Here is a 23,264-nt window from a genome sequence, read left to right as displayed (position 1 = left end):
CTCTATTAAAGTGAAACCAATTTCTGAGTGCTTGGGATAGCTTAACTAATGGATAAAAGTTCCAAGTATGGGAAATGTAGCCAGATGAAGCATCGCTTGGAATCAAGTTAAGTTCTCGTCCTTGTTTCATGGAAGATCCATGCTTAAATATTTCTTGTTTCATGGTTTTGACTCTTGGATTTTATGATTGCATACTCATGCCTTGGATTAATGTTTCCTGGTTTTCTGGATTATATTAGAGAAGTGTGGACTTTGTTTTCATGGACTTTGCTAAACTTTAGCCTGGACTATTTTGTTCCTGCCTATCTTCTTACCTAATTGGATTTACCTATGTCTTTAAAGTGCTTTTTACTTTGCTGCTTTTTAATTATTTCCAATAAAAGGATTGTTTTCCTATTCAACATGTGGTGTTTTAAAGTCAGAGGGCTTTTCCTGTCCTGGAGTGCAACAGGTTGAGAGCTGTGCTGGGCTTTTATCCAGAAATGAAATAGAAATCATACGGTCCATCGCTGGAGACAGATTCCTTTCGACTGTATCTGAAAACTTCGCAATCACGTAGCTAACGCTGCTGTAGTTACAGTAGACCACACTCTTATTACATGCTCACTTAAACCAGTTCAGGTTGCACTTAAAGTTATTATCACACTAAACTGAGGTGGGATTTGATGTTTCTAAAGAGTTGGAAGAGACATCGTTGCTAGGCAAATCACTTTGCCTTTCAGTGTGTATTCTAGCTCATGTAAGGGTCACATCCAGTTGCTGTCCTTTCTTTCATTATTATCACTCAAGCAACTGTGTTCATGAAGTGAGTCCTGCCTCCATCTGGCAGGGAGTACGCAGCCTGTCCTCCTTTCCTAAAGGTTTGCATGGCCAGCTGAACTGGTGTGCTGCTAGACAACTGCTTCATGGGAAGTGTCATTGCTAGATGTCATCAGCGGAGATACCTTTTTTCACATTATCCTAAATAACCATCTTTAGGTATATTTAGGGAGCCCCCGGTGGCACAATGGGTTAAACTACTGAGCTTTCTGATCGAAAAGTCGTAGGTTCAAATCCAGGGAGCAGTGTGAGTTCCCACTGTTAGCCCCAGCTTCTGCCAACCTAGCAGCTCGAAAACATACAAATGTGAGTAGATCAATAGGTACCGCTCCAGTGGGAAAGTAACAGCACTCTATGCAGTCATGCCAGCCACATAACCTTGGAGGCGTCTATGGACAATGCCACCTCTTTCGGCTTAGAAATGGAGATGAGCACCAACCCCCAAAGTCAGACACGACTGGACTTAATGTCAGGGGAAAGCATGCAAATGTGAGTAGATCAATAGGCACCGCTCCGGCGGGAAAGTAACAACACTCCATGCAGTCATGCCAGCCACATGACCTTGGAGGTGTCTACGGACAACGCCAGCTCTTTCGGCTTAGAAATGGAGATGAGCACCAACCCCCAAAGTCAGACACGACTGGACTTAATGTCAGGGGAAAGCATGCAAATGTGAGTAGATCAATAGGCACCGCTCCGGCGGGAAAGTAACGACACTCCATGCAGTCATGCCAGCCACATGACCTTGGAGGTGTCTACGGACAACGCCAGCTCTTTCGGCTTAGAAATGGAGATGAGCACCAACCCCCAAAGTCAGACATGACTGGACTTAATGTCAGGGGAAAGCATGCAAATGTGAGTAGATCAATAGGCACCGCTCCGGCGGGAAAGTAACGACACTCCATGCAGTCATGCCAGCCACATGACCTTGGAGGTGTCTACGGACAACGCCAGCTCTTTTGGCTTAGAAATAGAGATGAGCATCAACCCCCAGAGTCGGACATGACTAGACTTAATGTCAGGGGGAAACCTTTACTTTTACTTAAATACCTATAGTTGTGTTTTTTTTTAATGTCAGGAGCAACTTGAGAAACTTCAAGTCACTTCTGGTGTGAAAGAATTGCCTGTCTGCAAGGACATTGCCCAGGGGGTGCTCGGATGTTTTGATGTTTTACCATCCTTGTGGGAGGTTTCTTTCATGTCCCTGCATGGGGAGCTGGAGCTGACAGAGGGAGCTCATCGATGCTCTCCCCAAATTCGAATCTCCGACCTGTCAGTATTCAGTCCTGCTGACACAAGGGTTTAACTTACTGCACCACCAGGGGCTCCTAATATCTATAGTTATAAGAAGAATAGACTAGATATCTAGGAAATGCAAGATATGTGTCTCCATTTTGCCACCAGTTCAGAAGCTGAGAGGTTCTGGCAGCACAAGAAAAAACTAGAGAATCTATAACCTTAATATTCTTTGCAACCACCCAGCTTCCTAAGAAAATTCACCTGCTCAAGAAAGGGGTTTAGTATGAAGATTGTGCCTTATAACTCTAGTTTCTAAGAGAAATGTTGACAATAATAATAATAGTAACAACAACAACAACAATGTATTTATAGATCACCCCATCTCCCCAAGGGGACTCAGGGCGGTTTCCATCACATATGGCAAACACAGTTAAACTGCTGAGCTGCTGAACTTGATGACCGAAAGGTCAGCTGTTCAAATCCGGGGAGCATGGTGAGCTCGCACTGTTAGCCCCAGCTTCTGCCAACCTAGCAGTTCGAAAACATGCAAATGTGAGTAGACCAATAGGTACTGCTCTGGTGGGAATGTAACGGCGCTCCATGCAATCATTCCGGCCAGATGACGTTGGAGGAGTCTGTTGTTCCAGTGTGCCTTCCCAGAACAGGAAACTCCAAGCATCATGTCCCAAATGCACTTTACTAGAGATTTAAGATTGTCTGCACACCGCACTTATCTCCAAAAACCTATCAATTTCACCTGTCATGCCCAGCATTTTAAATTTTTTAATCATTACATTTGGCCCGGCCTTAGTTTTCAGTGTGTCATACTGTCTAATGTTTCAGTTCTTGTGGGTTTTTTCGGGCTATATGGCCATGTTCTAGAGGCATTTCTCCTGACGTTTCGCCTGCATCTATGGCAAGCATCCTCAGAGGTGAGGATGCTTGCCATAGATGCAGGTGAAACGTCAGGAGAAATGCCTCTAGAACATGGCCATATAGCCCGAAAAAACCCACAAGAACTGAGTGATTCCAGCCATGAAAGCCTTCGACAATACATGTCTAATGTTTATTGCTATTGTTTTAATGTTTATTGCTTGTTTTATGAGTTTATTTATTGTTGTATTTTGTTGTGCTGTTGTTTTATTGATGTGTTGGGCCTCGGCTTCTTGTAAGCCGCACCGAGTCCTTCAGGAGATGTTAGCGGGGTATAAATAAAGGTTTATTATTATTATTATTATTATTATTATTATTATTATTACGGACAACTATGGCTCTTTGGCTTAGAAATGGAGATGAGCACCAACCTCCAGAGTTAGATACAACTAGACTTGATGTCAAGAGGAAACCTTCACTCTATACTTTTGTGGCAAACATTCAATGCCAACAAAGAAACATATCAACAAATTACATCAAAATGAGACAAAAATTGCTTCTAATTGGTAGCAACTGTAAAACAATACCGCTGTAGCATCTTTTCTAAGAAACTGATTGGCAAACAAGGACGTCCCTGGTTTAAATCTAGATTGTGTCATGAATGAGGTAAATAAACTCTCAATGTCAATCCCGCACCTTTAACCTTAGTATGAGGGAATAATAAGACTGAATTTGCAGCATGGTTGTAAGGATTACAGGTTGATCATGTAGGTGAAGTATTTTAAACTTCTGAAAACCACATAAAGGTTGAATCTCAGCATTATTACTAAACCTGAATCACGATTTCATTCAACTCCAAAGCCTTAGGAGGCCGTAGATGCGAACAGCCTTAGGAGATCACTCTTAATAAAATTAATGTCACTCACAGCCATCGGCAAAGCTTACAAAACACCCGAACTAAGTTCAGACAGCTTTGTTTTGTTCCTGCAGATTCGTCTGTTCAGCAGCGCATATGAATTAACTATAGTGTTATTTTGTAAACCAAGAGGGAAAATGTCTGAAGTGAGAAACAAAGCAAGAGCGGCTTTAATAAGGGATGGAATCAAATTGGAAACCTGGTTAAAAACTCAATGCTCCAAATACTTTCTCCCTGGTTTTGTGATAATTCAGGTACAGGAAGGGGAAAGGGATAGCCATGCTCAGTGTGTCAGGGAGGATTTATGGCTCCATTCCACTGGCACTAGAAGGTGTAAATGAGTTTTAATAAGAATAGTCGGTGAGCCTAGAGAAAGCAGATTAGAGACTGTGTTCGATTGCTGGGGTTGATTAGCCTGAATGGTGTCATGTGGAAAGGGTTAATTGATCTCTCGGTAATAATCACTGGAAAGAAGCGATCAAGGTCATTAGTGGATGAACATGTTCATGAGGAGTGTGCTTTCACTCTGGAACACCTCACTAAGGCACCAGGGAATCTTTTATTTGTTTTCATGTTGAGAAACCATGCCAACCACAGCTAGAGGAAGTTATATTTGGATGGCAACTCCCACAATCCCATGCAGCCTGGGAATTCTGTGAGTCGTCATCTATATAAATAAAAATGTAATGATTGTTGGTGGGATTAACATAACTCAAAAACTACTGGACGAATTGGCACCATATTTGGACAGAACACACCTAACAACCCAAAGTATGTCCTTCACTCAAAAAATTGATTTTGTCATTTGGGAGTTATAGTTGCTGGGATGTATAGTTCGCCTACAATCAAATAGCATTCTGAACCCCACCAACGATGGAATTGAACCAAACTTGGCATACAGAACTCCCATGCCCAGCAGAAAATACTGGAAGGGTTTGGTGGGCAGTGTCCTTTGGTTTTGGAGTTGTAGTTCACCTACATCCCGAGATCACTGTGGACTCAAACAATGATGGGTCTGGACCAAACTCTACACAAATACTCAATATGTCCAAATGTGAACACTGGTAGAGTTTGGGGGAAATAGAATCTTGACATTTGGGAGTTGTAGTTGCTGGGATGTATAGTTCACCTACAATCACAGAGCATTCTGAATCCCACCAACGATAGAATTGGGCCAAACCTCCCACATAGAACCCCCATGTGGGCCACAGCAACTCGTGGCAGGGGATGGCTAGTCTATATAAATAAAAATGTAATGTTTGTTTGTGGGATTAATATAACTCAAAAACCACTGGACGAATTGACACCAATTTTGGACACAATACACCTATCAGGCCGGTGAGTGACCATCACTCATCAAAACATGGAAAAACACAGCAGAAGAGGCTTAAAAAGCAAAAAAAAAAAAAGCATTACACGAATGTGCAAAACCACATATACATATGCAAACACACATATATACACAAATATATACACACATATACACACACAAAAAAAACACATATACACATACTGGGCCACAGAAACGCATGGCAGGGGACAGCTAGTATATAAATAAAAATGTAATGTTTGTTTGTGGGATTAACATAACTCAAAAACCACTGGGTGAATTGACACCAAATTTGGACACAAGACACCTATCAGGCCAATGAGTGACCATCACTCACAAAAACACTGAAAAACACAGCAGAAGGGACTTAAAAAGCAATTTTTTTTACAAAAAATGCACAAAACTATATATATATATACACATATACACAAATATACAGAACACACACACATATATACATATATACACAGACTGGGCCACAGCAATGCATGGCAGGGGATGGCTAGTTGAAAATAACTTTCCTGAGTGCTGTCTTCCCTCTGAAACCATCTGCCTTCAAGACACCATCAACTGAGCATCCTGTTGATAGGGATGTCAAACTTCAGTTCCTTCTACTGCACATCTCTTGTAACCAGACTTACAACAGGACTGTATTTTTTTTGTTTTAAGATCCTGCTTGGCTCTGCCAAAGTCAAGTGGCAGTTGATTTCTCTGCCTGACATAATGCTGGTTGGGTGCACCATAAAGCTAATGGAGCGTGGCAACTACACTTTGCAAGGCTGGCCCAAATGTCGCCAGTCAGTGCAGCCATATGGCAGAAGCAGATAGCAATTCCCGCTGACAATTTCATGGTTCCTTCTTTCTGTCTACAGATTGGTCACTGGCATGTTACCAAAGGCCTTACCATGGACAACCAGATCTTCTCCTCCAACGTGACGGAGAGCCTCTTCAACACCACACTCATTGTCACCACTATCCTGGTAAGCATGGAGAGTCATGGCAATCTCTTCTTCTGGCCTGACACTTTGGGGATGGCGTCTAGATGTTAGTCCTTACCTATTACCACTAGCAACTTCCATTTCATGGGTGCAATATAATCTATGATTGGCAGCACATGGGATGCAGACCCAACCCAACATCAGCCCTAGCCTTGTCTTTCTGAACTGCTGAGTATACCTGACCTATTTGGCACAAGTGTACCCATGTGAAGCAGGTGAACATAGCATTGAACGAAATATGCAGAATAATCACAGGCTGTCTTAAACCCACACCTGTTGATAAACTTTACAAGCTAGTTGGCATTGCCCCCCCCCCCCCCCCCGATGTGTGATGGGAAGTTGCTGCTAAATGTGAGAGAATTAAGGTTAAACACTGTGAAAGCCACCCACTGCATGGCTATCAGCCTCCTCCCAGCAGACTCACATCAAGGAAAAGCTTCATGAGAACCACCACTCCTCTTAATGTTCCCCTAGCAACAGCAAGAGCTAAACCAGGAAATCCCAAATGGATGACACCCCCCCCCCCTCCCCGAGGGTCTTCCTCCAGGGACAAACAAAGAATGGTCAACTTAGAAGACCCTGAACAGACTCAGAAATGGAGTGGGCAGATCAAAAGACAACCTGGTAAAATGGCACTACCTTAAAGAATCCCTCACCTTGTGTGATTGTGGAGCAGAACAGACAACTCTGCATCTGTATGCTTGTCACTATGCCCTGCCTCATGCACAGAGGAAGAACTGTTTAAAGCTACAGACAATGCCATTGCTGTTGCCCATTTTTGGTCTAAAATTATTTAGTCACTTGTCCTTCTATTTTTATCTGTTTGATACTAATTTACGTAATGCTTTTGATGCAAAATAAATAAATAAAGTGTAATGTAGGTTGAGTTATCCAAAGTTTTGAACCTAGTATGGGATTGGATTAAGCACTTTGGATAGCTCCTATAAAGCCTGGAATAAAATCTAGAGTGGATTAGCACACACCGTAATGGAATCCACTTCCTTTTACTGTTCTCCACAAGTAGAGCATGAAAGAATCAGACAATCAGACAATCAACCCCCTGGCTGAAGAACCTGTGACTATTTATGGCTGTGTGATTTCACTCACTTTGGGATGTCATCTGGGGAATATATTTGATGGGCTAGAAGTAGCTGGGATGAGGTATGGAACAGGAGTATATATTTCATTCCAAATGTCATGTGGGTTATACACACAGCTGAGTTAAGGGCAGGTTAGGTCATCTGTTCTCTTTAAATTTATTTCTGTTATTTAGACTGAAACAGTCCAAAATACCCAGAATTACTGATTTCAGGTGATGTTACCATAACATCAGAAACATCTTGTATCCCTCATTTCCTAACATGCCCAAATGCTTTTTGGTTTTCTTAGCCTGCCAAGGGTTTCCAAAACAGATTAGAGGAACCAATTCATTGTGCTCTGCTTGTCCTGTTCTGTTTAGTCCCATAGTCAAACTACAAGAAAGGAGATTCCATCTGAACATCAGGAAGAACCTCCTGACTGTGAGCTGTTCAGCAGTGGAACTCTCTGCCCCAGAGTGTGGTGGAGGCTCCTTCTTTGGAGACTCTTAAACAGAGGCTGGGTGGCCATCGTTCAGGGGTGCTTTGAATGCAATTTTCCTGCTTCTTGGCAGGGGGTTGGACTGGATGGCCCATGTGGTCTCTTCCAACTGTAGGATTCTATTATTCTAGTGAACAGTATTTTGTGTTCTAACTGCCCTTCCATCCCAACTGCAAGACTCCAAAGATGTAATGCCATTGTGCTGGATACCAAAGCTTCTACCTGCAATTCTATTATCCACACAGTCATCAATGCCTGAAGAATAGGCAGCTAGTAGGCCATTTCTTTTGAGGTTCTTCAGCCAAGAGGAGAAAATGTTCCAAACCAGACTATTTGGGGATCAAAATTATGACAAGACTTGTGAGTGGGCTGTTGCTTTCATCCTCAAGCACTATCCCATTCCTGCCATAGACCAGGCTAACTCAAGCTAAACTGTCACAATTGTCTTTCTTGTCTACAGATGTCACCTGGTCACACTCTCCTACCCTTTAGACCAGGATCTCAGAGTAAAATACCAACCATTGTTGGTAGCTATTCTATCTTCTCAGTCTGATTTATATGCCATGTCCCCCAGGAGTCAGAGAAGGTAAATTGAATAACTCTTGGATGTAATTTCCCATGATGAGCACCATTTAAACACAATGTGAGAGCTCTCAGTCCACCAAACATGAATGGAGTGTGCCAGCTAGACCTGGTTAGCACATTACTGAATCCAGTAGTAACTTGAAAAGCGGCTGGAGAACCTTTCCCAGAGATTGACCCCATCCCCACTTCCTGGCGAATCCCAGTGAGGCCACCACATCACCTGCCCCTACTTTCCGATTTGTGCTAAATCCAGTGCTGTTGCGACTCCATGACTAAGATGGGAATGACAGCTGCCCAGTTTCGATGCAGGAAAACCCCTACTTAATGCTGAAGGGCAACCATCCGGAGCTGGAAGGGAATGACCGCTACGAAGGCTTCTGCGTGGACATGCTGAAGGAGCTTGCAGAGATCTTGCACTTCAACTACAAGATCCGTCTGGTTGGCGACGGAGTGTATGGAGTCCCAGAGGCCAATGGGACCTGGACCGGGATGGTGGGAGAGCTGATCGCTCGGGTGAGTAAATCGCTATTCAACTTTGTGAGATTCCTTGTTGCCGTTTCCATAATCAGGCTACTTGGCTTTTATCTTTACTGGCTGGAGTTAGTTGGTGCTGTATGGGAGTCTGTATTCTGCAAAGTAAGTTGTAAGGTGTCACTTTTCCTGTACGGTATCACTTGGAGGCTCCAAATAAGGTGATCTCTCCTCTTTGAAAGCTTTCTCTGCAATACAATACAATACATATATATATATATATATAACATTTCATACCACTTCAGAAAGGAATAATTATGTCAGAGACAAGGACTCTGGATTTGTCTTCTCCCACTCAATCTGTCTTTCTTTGTGTTTTGAGATATTTTGCGCGAGGGGAGCATTCAAACGTGAAATCTTCCATCTGCACCATGAAAAGGGATACTTGCCTTTTTATGCTGGTGCTTTATTGCTAATGTTGTGATGCGTTTGATACATTTTATTGCTGTTGGTTGGCTTTGTGAGTCGCTGTAAGTATGTTAATGACAGAAAGCCAAGACAAAATAAAGCATCTATTATTTAATGACAGTGGTGACAATAGTCATAATACTCCTCGTACCACTACTACAACTAATAACAACAGCAGCAACAAGTCCTTCTGGCAATGTTTCAGTCCTGTAAGAGAAGTACCTCGATTCTTCAGCTATTGATAAATGGCTGTTAAACTGTTATTGGAATAGGGACTATTCCAAAGTAGGGCATGTCTGCCATGGAGAAGGCTTCTTTTGTTGTCAGACAAAGCTTAATATGTTCTGGGTTGTTGTAAGTTTTTTTGGACTATATGGCCATGTTCTAGAGGCATTCTCTCCTGATGTTTCACCTGCATCTATGGCAAGCATCCTCAGAGGTTGTGAGGTCTGAGGATGCTTGCCATAGATACAGGCGAAACGTCAGGAGAGAATGCCTCTAGAACATGGCTGTTCTGTCACGCACGAGGCCTGTAATGATTTGCTTTTAAAATAAGACGTGCAACTTGAGCCCACTGGGAAGGCAGGGGCCCCCAAAGAGAAGTTCTCAAGGATTTTCCACCACAAATGGTCTTTAGATGGCTTGTGAAGTATAACAAAGTCCTTTATTAATGAACAATCAAACAGAAACTTCTCTTGTCTTCAATAAAGTTAAACTTTTATGCAACTGGTGGCTTCCTAATCTTGTCCACGAGGGACAGGCAATTGTCTTCAATAACTGTTTCTTTACTTTAAAGGAAAATCCCCTTTTAACTTCTCCCAGGCTGACTGTAATCTAAGCCTTACTGATGTGGGCTCCGCTACCAGGTCGAACTGCGTCTCGAGCACCAAGTGGGCTTACCAGTAAGGCCAGTAGATTCTCCAGCTGGAGTTCTTTGGTCTTCCAAACTGTTTACCCTCCAAAATTCCTCGAAGCTTTAGGGCTGTTTCCCTGGAAATCTTTGGAAATCTTTGGATGCTCTTAAGACTGTTCTCCCCGGAAAGTCTTAAGGGTTGAAACTTTTGTACAGGAGAAGTTTGTACGCGCCCTCTAAATTAGCTTTCCTTACTGAGACTAACTAAAAATGGCTCCCTTCCCTTCCCAATTGCCCTGAACAAGGGACGTAACCAAAACTTAACGATGATGGACAGGTGACTTGCCCTATGACTACAACCAAAGAAAGCCACCTTTCTGCAGAATCCCTGAAACCTTGGACTGCAAGCAAACATTTAATACAAAGCAAATAAAGTTGGAGCTCCTGGTACAGCCGTACCAGCACAATGGCCATATAGCCCGAAAAAACCTACAACAACTCAGTGATTCCGGCCATGAAAGCCTTACACAGTACATAATGTGTTCTCTTCGAGTCTTCAGTTTCATCCACACTTCTGACAGTGGCTGGTCATTTGTGTAAATGTTGTGTAAATGTTGAACATGAATGGAGCAAGCATGCTCCCTTGAGGCAGGCCGTTCTTCTGTTTCCGCCATCTGCTTCTCTGGCCCTGGAACTCAACAAAGAAGCTCCTGTTTTGTAGCAGGTTTCCTATGAGACAGGTGAGATGGTAGTCCTTTGTGATATTATAAGTCCAAGAAGGACAATGATATGTTGCATATTCCAGATTAGGCAAACCAGACACTCTCCACATCAACACTGACAAAGAAACAACAAGAAATACTGTTTACCCACAAGCAAAAAGAAATTATATAGATTAGAAACCATTACTTTATTTTCCAGATCATCAGACTGGGCCACCGCAACGCGTGGCAGGAGACGGCTAGTAATAATATAAAAATAATGCACTGTTTGTGGACTCCTCAAAGGCATCTGGCTAGGTCGAGTAAAGCAGCACGAGAATGGGCTGAGTAGACCTTTGTTTTGATCCTTTTCCTGCGAAAATGGCACGGGTGGGCAGGAGGAGTTGGCTTGGCACCTCCTAGGTGACATGAGAAGGGAAGCCGGCTCCACCGCAGCCCTCTCTTTTAAAAGCCAGCTGCTGCTTTGTCCTTCTGTTGCCGGTTTTTGTTGCTGCAATGTTTTCCGATGCCTTCGGCTGTCAGTTTAGATGTTTATAGAGATAAACAGGTTTGCAGCCATGCTTCAAGGAAGTGAGGAGGAACAGTCATAAAAGAGGAATGTGTGATGTCTTCAGACAAAAGGGGGAAGAAAGGAAACAGGCGGCGGGCGGCCGTGGTGTTTAGTGTGCGAGGAGAAACGCTGTCAAGTGCGAGCAGTGGATTTCTATGGAGATAACGGCATTCACCTTAGCTTTTCATGGCAACAAATTATTTACCCAACCGCTGTTACATAAAGATGGGGAACAAGAAAGAAAAGGCAAAAACTGACCTGAAAAAAGAAATAGAGGAGGGGGATAACGCTGAACCCCAGAGCAATTATGCTTGGAATGCTTCCACGCAGTTCAAAGCGGTCCAGGGTTGAATTTATGTACTATTTCAAATTCACCGTTAAGAGGGGAAATAAACTGCTGCAGTATATCAAGAGTTCTTTCAAACTCATGGGAAGGCTGAACTCTCCTAAACAAAGTGTGGTCATAGAAGTTTCCCAATGTTGTCTATAACCTAAGTGGCTTAATAAGAAGAGTTTTTAAAAGCTTTTGTTTGGACAAGGAGCCCCCATTAGCGCAGTGGGTTAAACCGCTGATCTGTTGAGCTTGTTGACTGAAAGGTTACAGGTTCGAATCCAGGGAGCGGCGAGAGCTTCCGGTGTAAGCCCCAGCTTCTGCCAACCTAGCAGTTCGAAAACATGCAAATGTGAGTAGACCAATAGGTACTGCTCTGGTGGGAAGGTAACGGTGCTCCATGCAATCATGCCAACCACATGACCTTGGAGGAGTCTACGGACAATGCTAGCTCTTTGGCTTAGAAATTGAGATGAGCACCAATCTCCCCGAGAGAGCGATTTACATCACATATAGCCAATGTGGTTAAACCACTGAGCTGATGTACTTGATGACTGAAAGGTCAGCGGTTCGAATCCAGGGACCATGGTGAGCTCCCACTGTTAGCCCCAGCTTCTGCCAATCTAGCAGTTCGAAAACATGCAAATGTGAGTAGACCAATAGGTACTGCTCTGGTGGGAAGGTAATGGTGCTCCATGCAATCATGCCAGCCACATGACCTTGGAGGAGTCTACGGACAATGCTGGCTCTTTGGCTTAGAAATGGAGATGAGCACCAATTACCTCAAGGGGACTCAGGGCAATTTCCATCACATATGGCCAATGTGGTTAAACCACTGAGCTGATGTACTTGATGACTGAAAGGTCAGTGGTTCGCATCCAGGGACCATGGTGAGCTCCCACTGTTAGCCCCAGGTTCTGCCAATCTAGCAGTTCAAAAACATGCAAATGTGAGTAGCTCAATAGGTACCACTCCATGCAGTCATGCCAGCCACATGACCTTGGAAATGTCTATGGACAACACCAGCTCTTCGGCTTAGAAATGGAGATGAGAACTAACCTCTAGAATCGGAGAGGACTGGACTTAATGTCTGGGCACAACCTTTACCTTTAACATTATCCTCTGTTTGGACAGACTCCCTAGAATCCTCCCATCAGAATGGCCATTATCAGACCAGTGGTGGTGAATAAAGCTGTAGAATCATAGAATAATAGAGTTGGAAGAGACATCATGGGCCATCCAGCCCACCCCATTCTGCCAAGAAGCAGGAAAATCGCATTCAAAGCACCCCCAACAGATGGCCATCCAGCGTCTGTTTAAAAGCCTCCAAAGAAGGAGCTCCACCACACTCCGAGGTAGAGAGTTCCACTGCTGAACGGCTCTCACAGTCAGGAAGTTCTTCCTCATGTTCAGATGGAATCTCCTTTCTTTTATGTAGTTTGAAGCCATTGTTCCATTGTGTCCTAGTCTCCAAAATCAAATTGGCTTTTTTTGCCACCACATGACATTGTTGGCTCATGTTTAACATGTTGTCCACGAGGACTCCAAGATCTTTTCCCCACGTCCTGCTCTCAAGCCATGAGTCCCCCGTTCTGTATCTTTGCATTTCATTTTTTCTGCCTAAGTGGAGTATCTTGCATTTGTCCCTGTTGAACTTCATTGTGTTAGTTTTGGCCAAGTACTTCTCTAATCTGGTATGATCATTTTGAATTATGCTCCTGTCCTCTGGAGTATTGGCTCTCCCTCCCAATATGGCGTCATCTGCAAACTTGATGATCCTGCCTTCTAACTCTTCATCTAAGCCATTCATAGAGATGTTGAACAGAACCAGGCCAAGGGCGGAAGCCATGAGACGATCCCATTTAGGGAGAGGAGCCAGTGAGTCCAGCAAAGTAAATCCCACTGCTAGCAAGATGGCAATGGTTTCCAACAGCCCACAGTATAGGAAAGGACAACTCACCAATCCAAAGGCAAATTCACAGTAGCACCGGCACTTTGCTGCTTATTAGTATTGCAGGAGCAACGCCTCAGCTTTGGTTTCTTGAAGAATAAGACCTCATCTTTCGCATGGGAGTTGTGTTTTTTATTAAATAAACCTTTGCCAAGTCTATTTTTAAAAGAATTGATTGCTCTGCATGAAATCCGCTTGTTCCACCACAGCTTCTGTATCTGCATGCCAGCTGGATCTGAGCATGCTCAATGCAGTCTGGGGAATAAAGCAGCAATGGCCAGCTGCATGCTGAGGCGGGGTGCGCAAGGCCCCTGGCCGTGGTTTTACAAATGCCCTTTTTGTCGAACTTGTGTTGCCAGACAGCTTCACCTCTCCGCCTTGGAGACTCCTGGGCATTCTCCCTCCTGCTGCGCTTCGACATTGCAATTTGTTCCTGCTGTAAGACCAGTGTTACTTTAACCGCATCTGCAACACCGTGAACTCTTAGCTCACCATGCAGATGTTGGGTTGCTGTGAGTTTTCCGGGCTGTGTGGCCATCTTCCAGAAGCATTCTCTCCTGACGTTTCGCCCACATCTATGGCAGGCATCCTCAGAGGTTGTGAGGTCTGTTGGAAACTAGGCAAGGGGATTTGATATACCTGTGGAATGATGTCCAGGGTGGGAGAAAGAACTCTTGTCTGTTTGAAGCAAGGGTGAGTGTTGTAATTGGCTACCTTGATTAGCACTGAATGGCCTTGCAGCTTCTAAGCCTCGCTGCTCCCTTTCAGCTTCTGGCTGCTCCCTTCCTGGAGGAATCAGTGAGGGCCAGATAACACCTCCCAACAAAGGATCCCCCAGGCATGGAGCAGAATAACCCATAAAAATCTATAATGGCCTTTCAGCCTCTAAGCCTGGCTGCTCCCTTCCTGGAGGAATCTGTGAGGGCCAGCTAACATCTCCCAACAAAGGATCCCCCAGGAAGAGAGTGGAATAACCCATAAAAATCTATAATGGCCTTTTAGGTTCTAAGCCTGGCTGCTCCCACCTGGAGGATTCATTGAGGGCCAGATAACACCTCCCAACAAAGGATCCCCCAGGCAGGGAGCGGAATAACCCATTAAATCTATAATGGCCTTTCAGCTTCTAAGCCTGGCTGCTCCCTTCCTGGAGGAATCAGTGAGGATCAGATAACACCACCCAACAAAGGATCCCCCAGGTAGGGAGCAGAATAACCCATAAAAATCTATAATGGCCTTTCAGCTTCTAAGCCTGGCTGCTCCCTTCCTGGAGGAATGAGCGAGGGCCAGATAACACCTCCCAACAAAGGATCCCCCAGGCAGGGAGCGGAATAACCCATAAAATCTATAATGGCCTTTCAGCTTCTAAGCCTGGCTGCTCCCTTTCTGGAGGAATCAGTGAGGATCAGATAACACCACCCAACAAAGGATCCCCCAGGCAGGGAGCAGAATAACCCTTAAAATCTTTAATGGCCTTTCAGCTTCTAAGCCTGGCTGTTCCCTTCCTGGAGGAATCCGTGAGGGCCAGATAACACCTCCCAACAAAGGATCCCCCAGGCAGGGAGCAGAATAACCCATAAAATCTATAATGGCCTTTCAGCTTCTAAGCCTGGCTGTTCCCTTCCTGGAGGAATCAGTGAGGGCCAGATAACACCTCCCAACAAAGGATCCCCCAGGCAGGGAGCGGAATAACCCATAAAATCTATAATGGCCTTTCAGCTTCTAAGCCTGGCTATTCCCTTCCTGGAGGAATCAGTGAGGGCCAGATAACACCTCCCAACAAAGGATCCCCCAGGCAGGGAGCAGAATAACCCATAAAATCTATAATGGCCTTTCAGCTTCTAAGCCTGGCTGTTCCCTTCCTGGAGGAATCAGTGAGGGCCAGATAACACCTCCCAACAAAGGATCCCCCAGGCAGGGAGCGGAATAACCCATAAAATCTATAATGGCCTTTCAGCTTCTAAGCCTGGCTGTTCCCTTCCTGGAGGAATCAGTGAGGGCCAGATAACACCTCCCAACAAAGGATCCCCCAGGCAGGGAGCAGAATAACCCATAAAATCTATAATGGCCTTTCAGCTTCTAAGCCTGGCTGTTCCCTTCCTGGAGGAATCAGTGAGGGCCAGATAACACCACCCAACAAAGGATCCCCCAGGCAGGGAGCAGAATAACCCTTAAAATCTTTAATGGCCTTTCAGCTTCTAAGCCTGGCTGTTCCCTTCCTGGAGGAATCCGTGAGGGCCAGATAACACCTCCCAACAAAGGATCCCCCAGGCAGGGAGCAGAATAACCCATAAAATCTATAATGGCCTTTCAGCTTCTAAGCCTGGCTGTTCCCTTCCTGGAGGAATCAGTGAGGGCCAGATAACACCTCCCAACAAAGGATCCCCCAGGCAGGGAGCGGAATAACCCATAAAATCTATAATGGCCTTTCAGCTTCTAAGCCTGGCTGTTCCCTTCCTGGAGGAATCAGTGAGGGCCAGATAACACCTCCCAACAAAGGATCCCCCAGGCAGGGAGCAGAATAACCCATAAAATCTATAATGGCCTTTCAGCTTCTAAGCCTGGCTGTTCCCTTCCTGGAGGAATCAGTGGGGGCCAGATAACACCTCCCAACAAAGGATCCCCCAGGCAGGGAGCGGAATAACCCATAAAATCTATAATGGCCTTGCAGCTTCTAAGCCTGGCTGTTCCCTTCCTGGAGAAATCAGTGAGAGCCAGATAATACCTCCCAACAAAGGATCCCCCAGCCAGGGAGCAGAATAACCCATAATAACCCATAATGGCCTTGTAGCTTCATAGCCTAGCTGATTGCTGCCTGGGGAAATCCTTTGTTGAGAGGTGTTAGCTGGCCCTGATTGATTCTTATCCCCTGTTTTCTGATAGTTGTTCTTTATTTACTGTCCTGATTTTAGAGTTTTTAAAATACTGGGTGTCAGATTTTGTTCATTTTCATGGTTTTCTCCTTTCTGTTGAAATTGTCCACATGCATGTGGATTTCAGTGGCTTCTCTGTGTAAACTGACATGGTAGGTGAAAAGGGGGGGGGGGGTTACAAATGCCTATCAGGCCAATGAGTGACCATCAATCATTAAAACACTGAAAAACACAGCGGAAGAGAATTAAAAAGCCAAAAAATAAAAATTACATTACAACGCCTGCGTAAAAAAGACATATATACACATACACACAAATATATACACACCAAACACATATACACAGACTGGGCCACAGCAACGTATGGCAGGGGACAGAGAGTTAAAATATAATCCAGATAGATCAGTTGATATAGCAGGAGTAGAAAATATAATATTTTAAAAGGCTGAGTGAAGATAATTGAATATCCCATTTTGAAAGATGAAAGACGTTTGGAGCCAAATGAACATTTGCAGAAAGAGCATTCATTAATTTTGGGGCCACCACTGAACTTTCCTTCCTTCCAGTTGACCTCAGCGTTCTGATGAAAGAGGCACTCAGACATAAGCAATGGGAGAAAATGCTCTCAAGTCTCGTAGGTTGGGATGGGAATAGGTGGTCCCAAACCGTTCAAGGAGACTTTGCCGCATCGCAAATACAAGTCTAGGGCTTTAGAGATTCTCTGTGTCAAAATAGAGTCTTCAAAAGCCTCTCTCTTTTTACAATGCACTGTCTTCCAGAGTCCTGCCTTTTCCTTTATGCATTGCTATCCCAGTGCGGAACCGCCGATGCGTTTCTGACCCTTGGAGGAACCAATTAATGGTCTAAAGGAGGAGACCAGACTACCAATATCCTGGCATGAATCGCTGCAAGCGCCTCCTCGTGCTTAATATTCTGCCACAGTGTTTGACCCAGTGACCCTTCAAGGCACTGAATTCCCACAGTGTTCCTCCATTCTGTGGAGGAGAAGCCTTCCCTTTCGCTGCCATTTGGAACAGAATGAGCCACCGGTTTAATCTGAAGTGCGGATCGTTCCATTGCGGTGGAACACTCCCCCTGGTCTGGCTGGGAGGAACGCATGTCTAAACACAAGTAACCCAATGAATCACAGAGAGAAAATGACAAGGCATTTGGGTTTGGTTGCCTCTGATCATCTTTTGCTTTCTAACCTCTTTGTAAAAACTCGAATCGTAGAGTTGGAAGAGATCCCGATTCCCATTTTGGTTGACATTCTTTTGCCCAATTGATCTTCTTCTCTGGTCTTAATTAGGAAGATGCTCATCTGGTGATATTCTTCTTGGCAAGGTGGCATAATGTGGGCTAGGAGGTGGCCTGTCATTCTTTAACTGACTTGCCATAAAAGGCAACATTAAGTGTCATAGAAATGGATTGGCTTAAAATAATGGTTCAATTAAAATATAATCCAGATAGACCCAATGCAGTCTTCACGATCGTATCTTCCCCTACGAACCTACACACTCTTTAAGATCCTCTGGGGAGGCTCTTTTCTCACTTCCACCTCCGTCTCAGGCACAGCTGATGGGAGCAAGAGAAAGGGCCTTCTCAGTCGTGGCCCCCGGCTCTGGAATTCCCTCCCCAAGGAGATTATCATTATTATTATTATTATTAAACTTTATTTATACCCCGCTACCATCTCCCCAAGGGACTCAGTGTGGCTTACTTGAGGCGGAGCCCACAATACATTAATACAAGCCGCATCGAATCCTTCGGGAGATGCTAGCGGGGTACAAATAAAGTAATAATAATAATAATAACAACAACAACAATAGTAAAACAGATTAAATAAAACTCATAACAAAAAAGCAATGACAAAACTCCTTTGTGGCTCTCGCCTTTCGAGGCAAAGCAAAGACGCCTTCTTGGATGGCAACAATGGCCAACCTATAGAGATCTGCTAGTTAAGAATAGAAATGATAACTCCTGGAACTTAAAACCGCAGGAAGAATTGGCACAATCTTTCAAAAACCTGACATGGCTGCAATATTTCCAACTCAAAGAAACATTTAAACAAAATGCGAAGTTAGGCTTCGAAGAAAAAGCGACACCCGGGGAAGTAATATGGAAAACCGGGAAAAAAATTATCTCAAAAATTTACAACCAACTCCTAACTTGGGAAACGGAAACTGAGGAAATCAAAAACTGCATGACCCTCTGGGCCAAAAACATCGGCCATCCAATAAAACTACATGAATGGCAGACGATTTGGCGAAAGAAGTTAAAATATACTTACTCCTCCTCGCTAAAAGAAAACTGGCTGAAAACTTTCCACCGTTGGTATCTCACTCCACACAAACTGAGTCAAATGTACCCAAAATACCAGAACACATGCTGGAAGTGTAAGGACCTTCCAGGCACATATTTCCACATGTGGTGGACCTGCCCAAAGATACAGAAATTTTGGGCAGAGCTCCAGGCAGAATCACAAAAAATGCTAAAAAAGAAATTTCCCAGAAAACCAGAGTACTTCCTACTCGGGCTGACGGATGACGACCTCACTCTCAATGACAACGAAGACATCATTTGGATGTATATCTCCACTGCAGCGAGAATAGTCCTAGCAAGGCACTGGAAAACTGACCTCATCCCTAATGTCGAAGAATGGCTAGATAAAATCTCCAAAATAAGAGATATGGACAAATTGACGTTCCTGTTGAGAGCAAGCCCCGGAAGACCAGTAAGACAAACAGACTGGTCCCATTTTGACGAGTATGAAAGACAGAGATATGAATGTATCAACGTGGAGCCACGCAGATGAGACAGAGCTAAACCGTCTGTTAGAATGTAAGGTGCAAATGAATTTAAGGGATCCAAATTGGACCCCGGCTGAGAGATAGAGAATACTCTGCGAGGAAACCAAACGGAAGTCAATTTTAACCCCCCACCCCCATTCCGACCTACCCAAGGGAAGGACTAGGGATCTTACTGACCTACAAGGCAGGTCAGCTCTTTGGTAGGGCATAAACCCGACAGAACCTCAAGTCAGTCACTAACGTGCAGATCTTGAGATCAACATCGTGGCCTTTCCTGCTGGTCTACGGGGCATGTCCATAGTATGGATAAGTTCCAACCCCATGTAATCGGTAAAATGCTATTTTAAGGCAAAATAACAATACTTTTGGAACTCTCCTTTCCCTGCCCTTCCCACCCACACACCCCTCTTTGCAGTCCTTACCCATCCCCGTCCATTGCCCCCCACTGTCTGGCCATACCCTACCCTCCCCCTTGCTCCCCCCTCCTCCCCCTCCTGTTATTATTCTGTGTTTTGTATGTTTCGTGTTTTGTATTGTATTTTAAAATCAATAAAGATTATTTTTAAAAAAACCAAAAAAAACCAAAAAAGCAATATACAATGACAATAATACAACACACAATTAAAATCTATGGCTGGGCCAAATGTAATTAAAGTTAAAAAATAATGCAAGGCATGAATAAGGTAGGAGAGATGGGGCGTTAATGAGAGCGTACAACAATCCTAAATCAATGTAAAGTGCATTTGGAGGGCATAATGCTGAGAATGCATTATTCTGGGAAGGCACACTGGAACAACCACTTCAATTCTGGTGGTCTTCCCTTCTTCCAGCATGCTGACATTTGTCCTGTTATCTTCACAAGAGATTTACCAGATTTTTCAGAGATGGAATCATTCCAGGAGTTGAGTGTAACTGCTTTGGGAGACGGTGATTGGGCATTCGGACAATGTGGCCGGTTATTATTATTATCTGTTAGGAAAATGAAGGAATGAAAGGAATGCTCGTCAAACATGCAGACATTGCTCTACTGTGGGAGCTGGCCAAAATATTGATGGGATGAAGGGTTGGGCCAAAACTAATAAAATGGATTTTGACAAAGATGAACACCTGAGTTAAGTTACAAGTGCAAATGAAGCATCGGTAGCACATGAGCTGGCAACGTTATTTGTTAATTATGCTGTAGGTGCTAGCCATAAATCAACAATATGACATGGCGGATGAAAAATATAATGCTCATTTGCATGAAAAAAACAAATGTGCAGTGTCCAGATCGTGGGAGTAACACCGTAGTACTCTTCTGCTTTGATCATATAGTATTGCTCCTGAAGTATGATGCCCAGTTCTGAGCGTTACAGCCGACATCAAATATGGAGGAGGTGGAACGTCTCCGGAGAAAAACAACAAAGATAGCGAGAGGTCTCAAACTGTCTTGTGAGAAGAGGTTGAAGGAACTGAACATGTTTACTTGGAAATCGGGAGATTAAGAGGGAATACGATAGTGATCTTCAAATACACCGAGGCTTGTCATACAGATGAGGGAGCAAATTTGCTTTGCTTTCTTCCCAAGGAGGGGAACTGAACTAACAGTTCAAATGATAAGAGGGTTTCGACTAAACTTTAGGAGGAACTTCCCGATGGCACAAAGCATTTAGCAGTGAAACAGGTTACTATAGGAAACTATAGTATCTCATTCATTGGAGCTGGAGCTAGCTCAGGCATGAGCAAACTTCAGCCCTCCAGATGTTTTGGACTTCAACTCCCACAATTCCTAACAGCCTACCGGCTGTTAGGAATTGTGAGAGTTAAAGTCCAAAACACCTGGAGGGTCGAAGTTTGCCCATACCTGAGCTAGACAGATTCCTATCTGGATGATATGGCAGGGAATATTCTTCATTGGCATGTGCTGAACTTCATCTCTTCCATTTCCTACAATTGTGTAATTCACTCTGCTTGTGGGCTTCCTTCCGACCAAGATCTTGGGACTATTTCTTTATTTATTTAGAGTATTTCTATTCTGCCCTTCTCACCTTGAAGGGGAATCAGGGTGGACCACAACGCACACATACACAACAAACATTCAGTGCCATTTTTAGACATACAAGACAGACAGATAGAGGTATTATGGCATTTTCCAACTTCGGCACCTGGAGGTTATGCTTGATTGTGGCCACAGGGGGTGCTGTCGCTTCATCCACTATGACACTGAGCTCTTTGATCATAGTAGTAATAGTAGTAGTTGTAGTAGTAATAATAATAATAACAATAATAATAATAAGCTTTATTTATAACCTGCCACCATCTCCCCAAAGGGGACTCCGGGCGGCTAACATGAGGACAAGCCCAAAAAATAATACAGCAAAATAAAATACAACACAACAGGAAGATTACATCAAAACAAAATACATAAAATAACAAAATAAAGCAAACAGTGCAAAATAACATAATAAAAGTCAAACACAAAGGGCGGGCCAAATGCACAAGATAAAATGTTAAAACCTTGGATGAGATAGGGATAGAAGAATTGTGTTTGTGAGGGAGGAGCCCAAGAAGGAGGAGCAGTGGGGTTTGGCCTTCATTAAGTAGTAGTATTTACTCCTTGTTCTTTGATCAGTGGTATTTTTATAGTGTCATAAAATACTCTCCCGCTTTAAGCAGTGTCTCATTTCTCTACTCACATCTCAACTGTTTTCGAACTGCTTAGGTGGACAGTAAACTAAGCCTAACAGTCGGGTGCCCAATCCAATTCGGGCTTCGAACTTGCCACCTTCTGGTCGGCAATGATCTATTGCTGCTGGTGATTAACCAGCTCTTCTACAGCCTGGCGCTTTGTCTGAACTATAATTTTCAGAAGCCCTTCACTTGTATGGACAGACCAGGCCAGCGGTGGGATTTGGAAAGTTATGATCCAAAAATGACAATTTCCAAGCTCTAGCTCAGTTTCTCGACCTTCCTAATGCCGCACCCCCTTAATACAGTTCCTCATGTTGTGCTGACCCCCAACCATAACATTGTTTTCGTTGCTAAGGCACCCCCTGTGGCACAATGGATTAAACCCTTGTGCCAGCAGGACTGAAGACCGACAGGTCACAGGTTCAAATCCAGAGAGAGTGCAGATGAGCTCCCTTTGTCAGCTCCAGCTCCCCATGTAGGGACATGAGAGAAGTCTGCCACAAGGATGGTAAAACATCAAAACATCCAGACGTCCCCTGGGCAACGTCCTTGCAGATAGCCAATTCTCTCACACCAGAAGCAAGGTTGCTCCTGATATATATAAAAAAATCTTGCTACTTGATAACGATAATTTTGTTACTGTTATGAATTGTAATGTAAATATCCAATAGACAGGATGAATGAATTTTCATTCACTGGATCAAATTGGGCACAAATACCCAATACACCCAAATTTGAATACTGCTGGGGTTGTGGGGCGTGAATTTGTCATGTGGGAGTTGTAGTTCCTGGGATGTATAGTTAAGCTACACTCAAAGAGAATTTTGAACTCTATCAACAATGGAATTGAACAAAACGTGGTACACAGAACTTCCATGACTAACAGAAATTACTGGAAGGGTTTGGTGGGCATTGACCTTGAGTTTGGGAGTTGTAGTTCACCTACATCCAAAGAGCACTGTAGACTCAAACAATGATAGATCTGGAACAAACTTGGCATGAATACACAATGTGCCCAAATGTGAGCACTGGTGAAGTTTGGTGAAAATAGACCTTGACATTTGGGAGTTGTAGTTGCTGGGATTTATAGTTCACCTACACTCAAAGAGAATGCTGAACTCCACTAATGATGGAATTGAACCAAATTTGGTACACAGAACTTCCATGACCAACAGAAATTACTGGAAGGGTTTGGTGGGCATTGACCTTGAGTTTTGGTATTGCAGTTCA

General features: G+C 43.9%; 1 protein-coding gene across 2 annotated transcripts in view; it reads left to right on the top strand.

Annotated features, from left to right (window-relative positions):
- GRIK4 (glutamate ionotropic receptor kainate type subunit 4) overlaps positions 1-23,264 on the top strand; it is a 759,832-nt gene that overhangs the window by 654,388 nt on the left and 82,180 nt on the right. For both annotated transcript variants that reach the window (XR_009632086.2, XM_060787230.2), the window contains exons 11-12: positions 6,050-6,157; positions 8,648-8,851. Coding sequence is in view for 1 of the 2 variants with exons in the window: in XM_060787230.2 (XP_060643213.2) it covers positions 6,050-6,157; positions 8,648-8,851 (312 nt within the window). In the remaining variant the exon portion in view is untranslated. The remainder of the gene's footprint in view (positions 1-6,049; positions 6,158-8,647; positions 8,852-23,264) is intronic.

Source organism: Anolis sagrei, chromosome 7, assembly GCF_037176765.1.
Source record: "Anolis sagrei isolate rAnoSag1 chromosome 7, rAnoSag1.mat, whole genome shotgun sequence".
Classification (NCBI taxonomy): domain Eukaryota; kingdom Metazoa; phylum Chordata; class Lepidosauria; order Squamata; family Dactyloidae; genus Anolis; species Anolis sagrei.
This window is presented reverse-complemented; position numbering and strand designations above follow the sequence as displayed.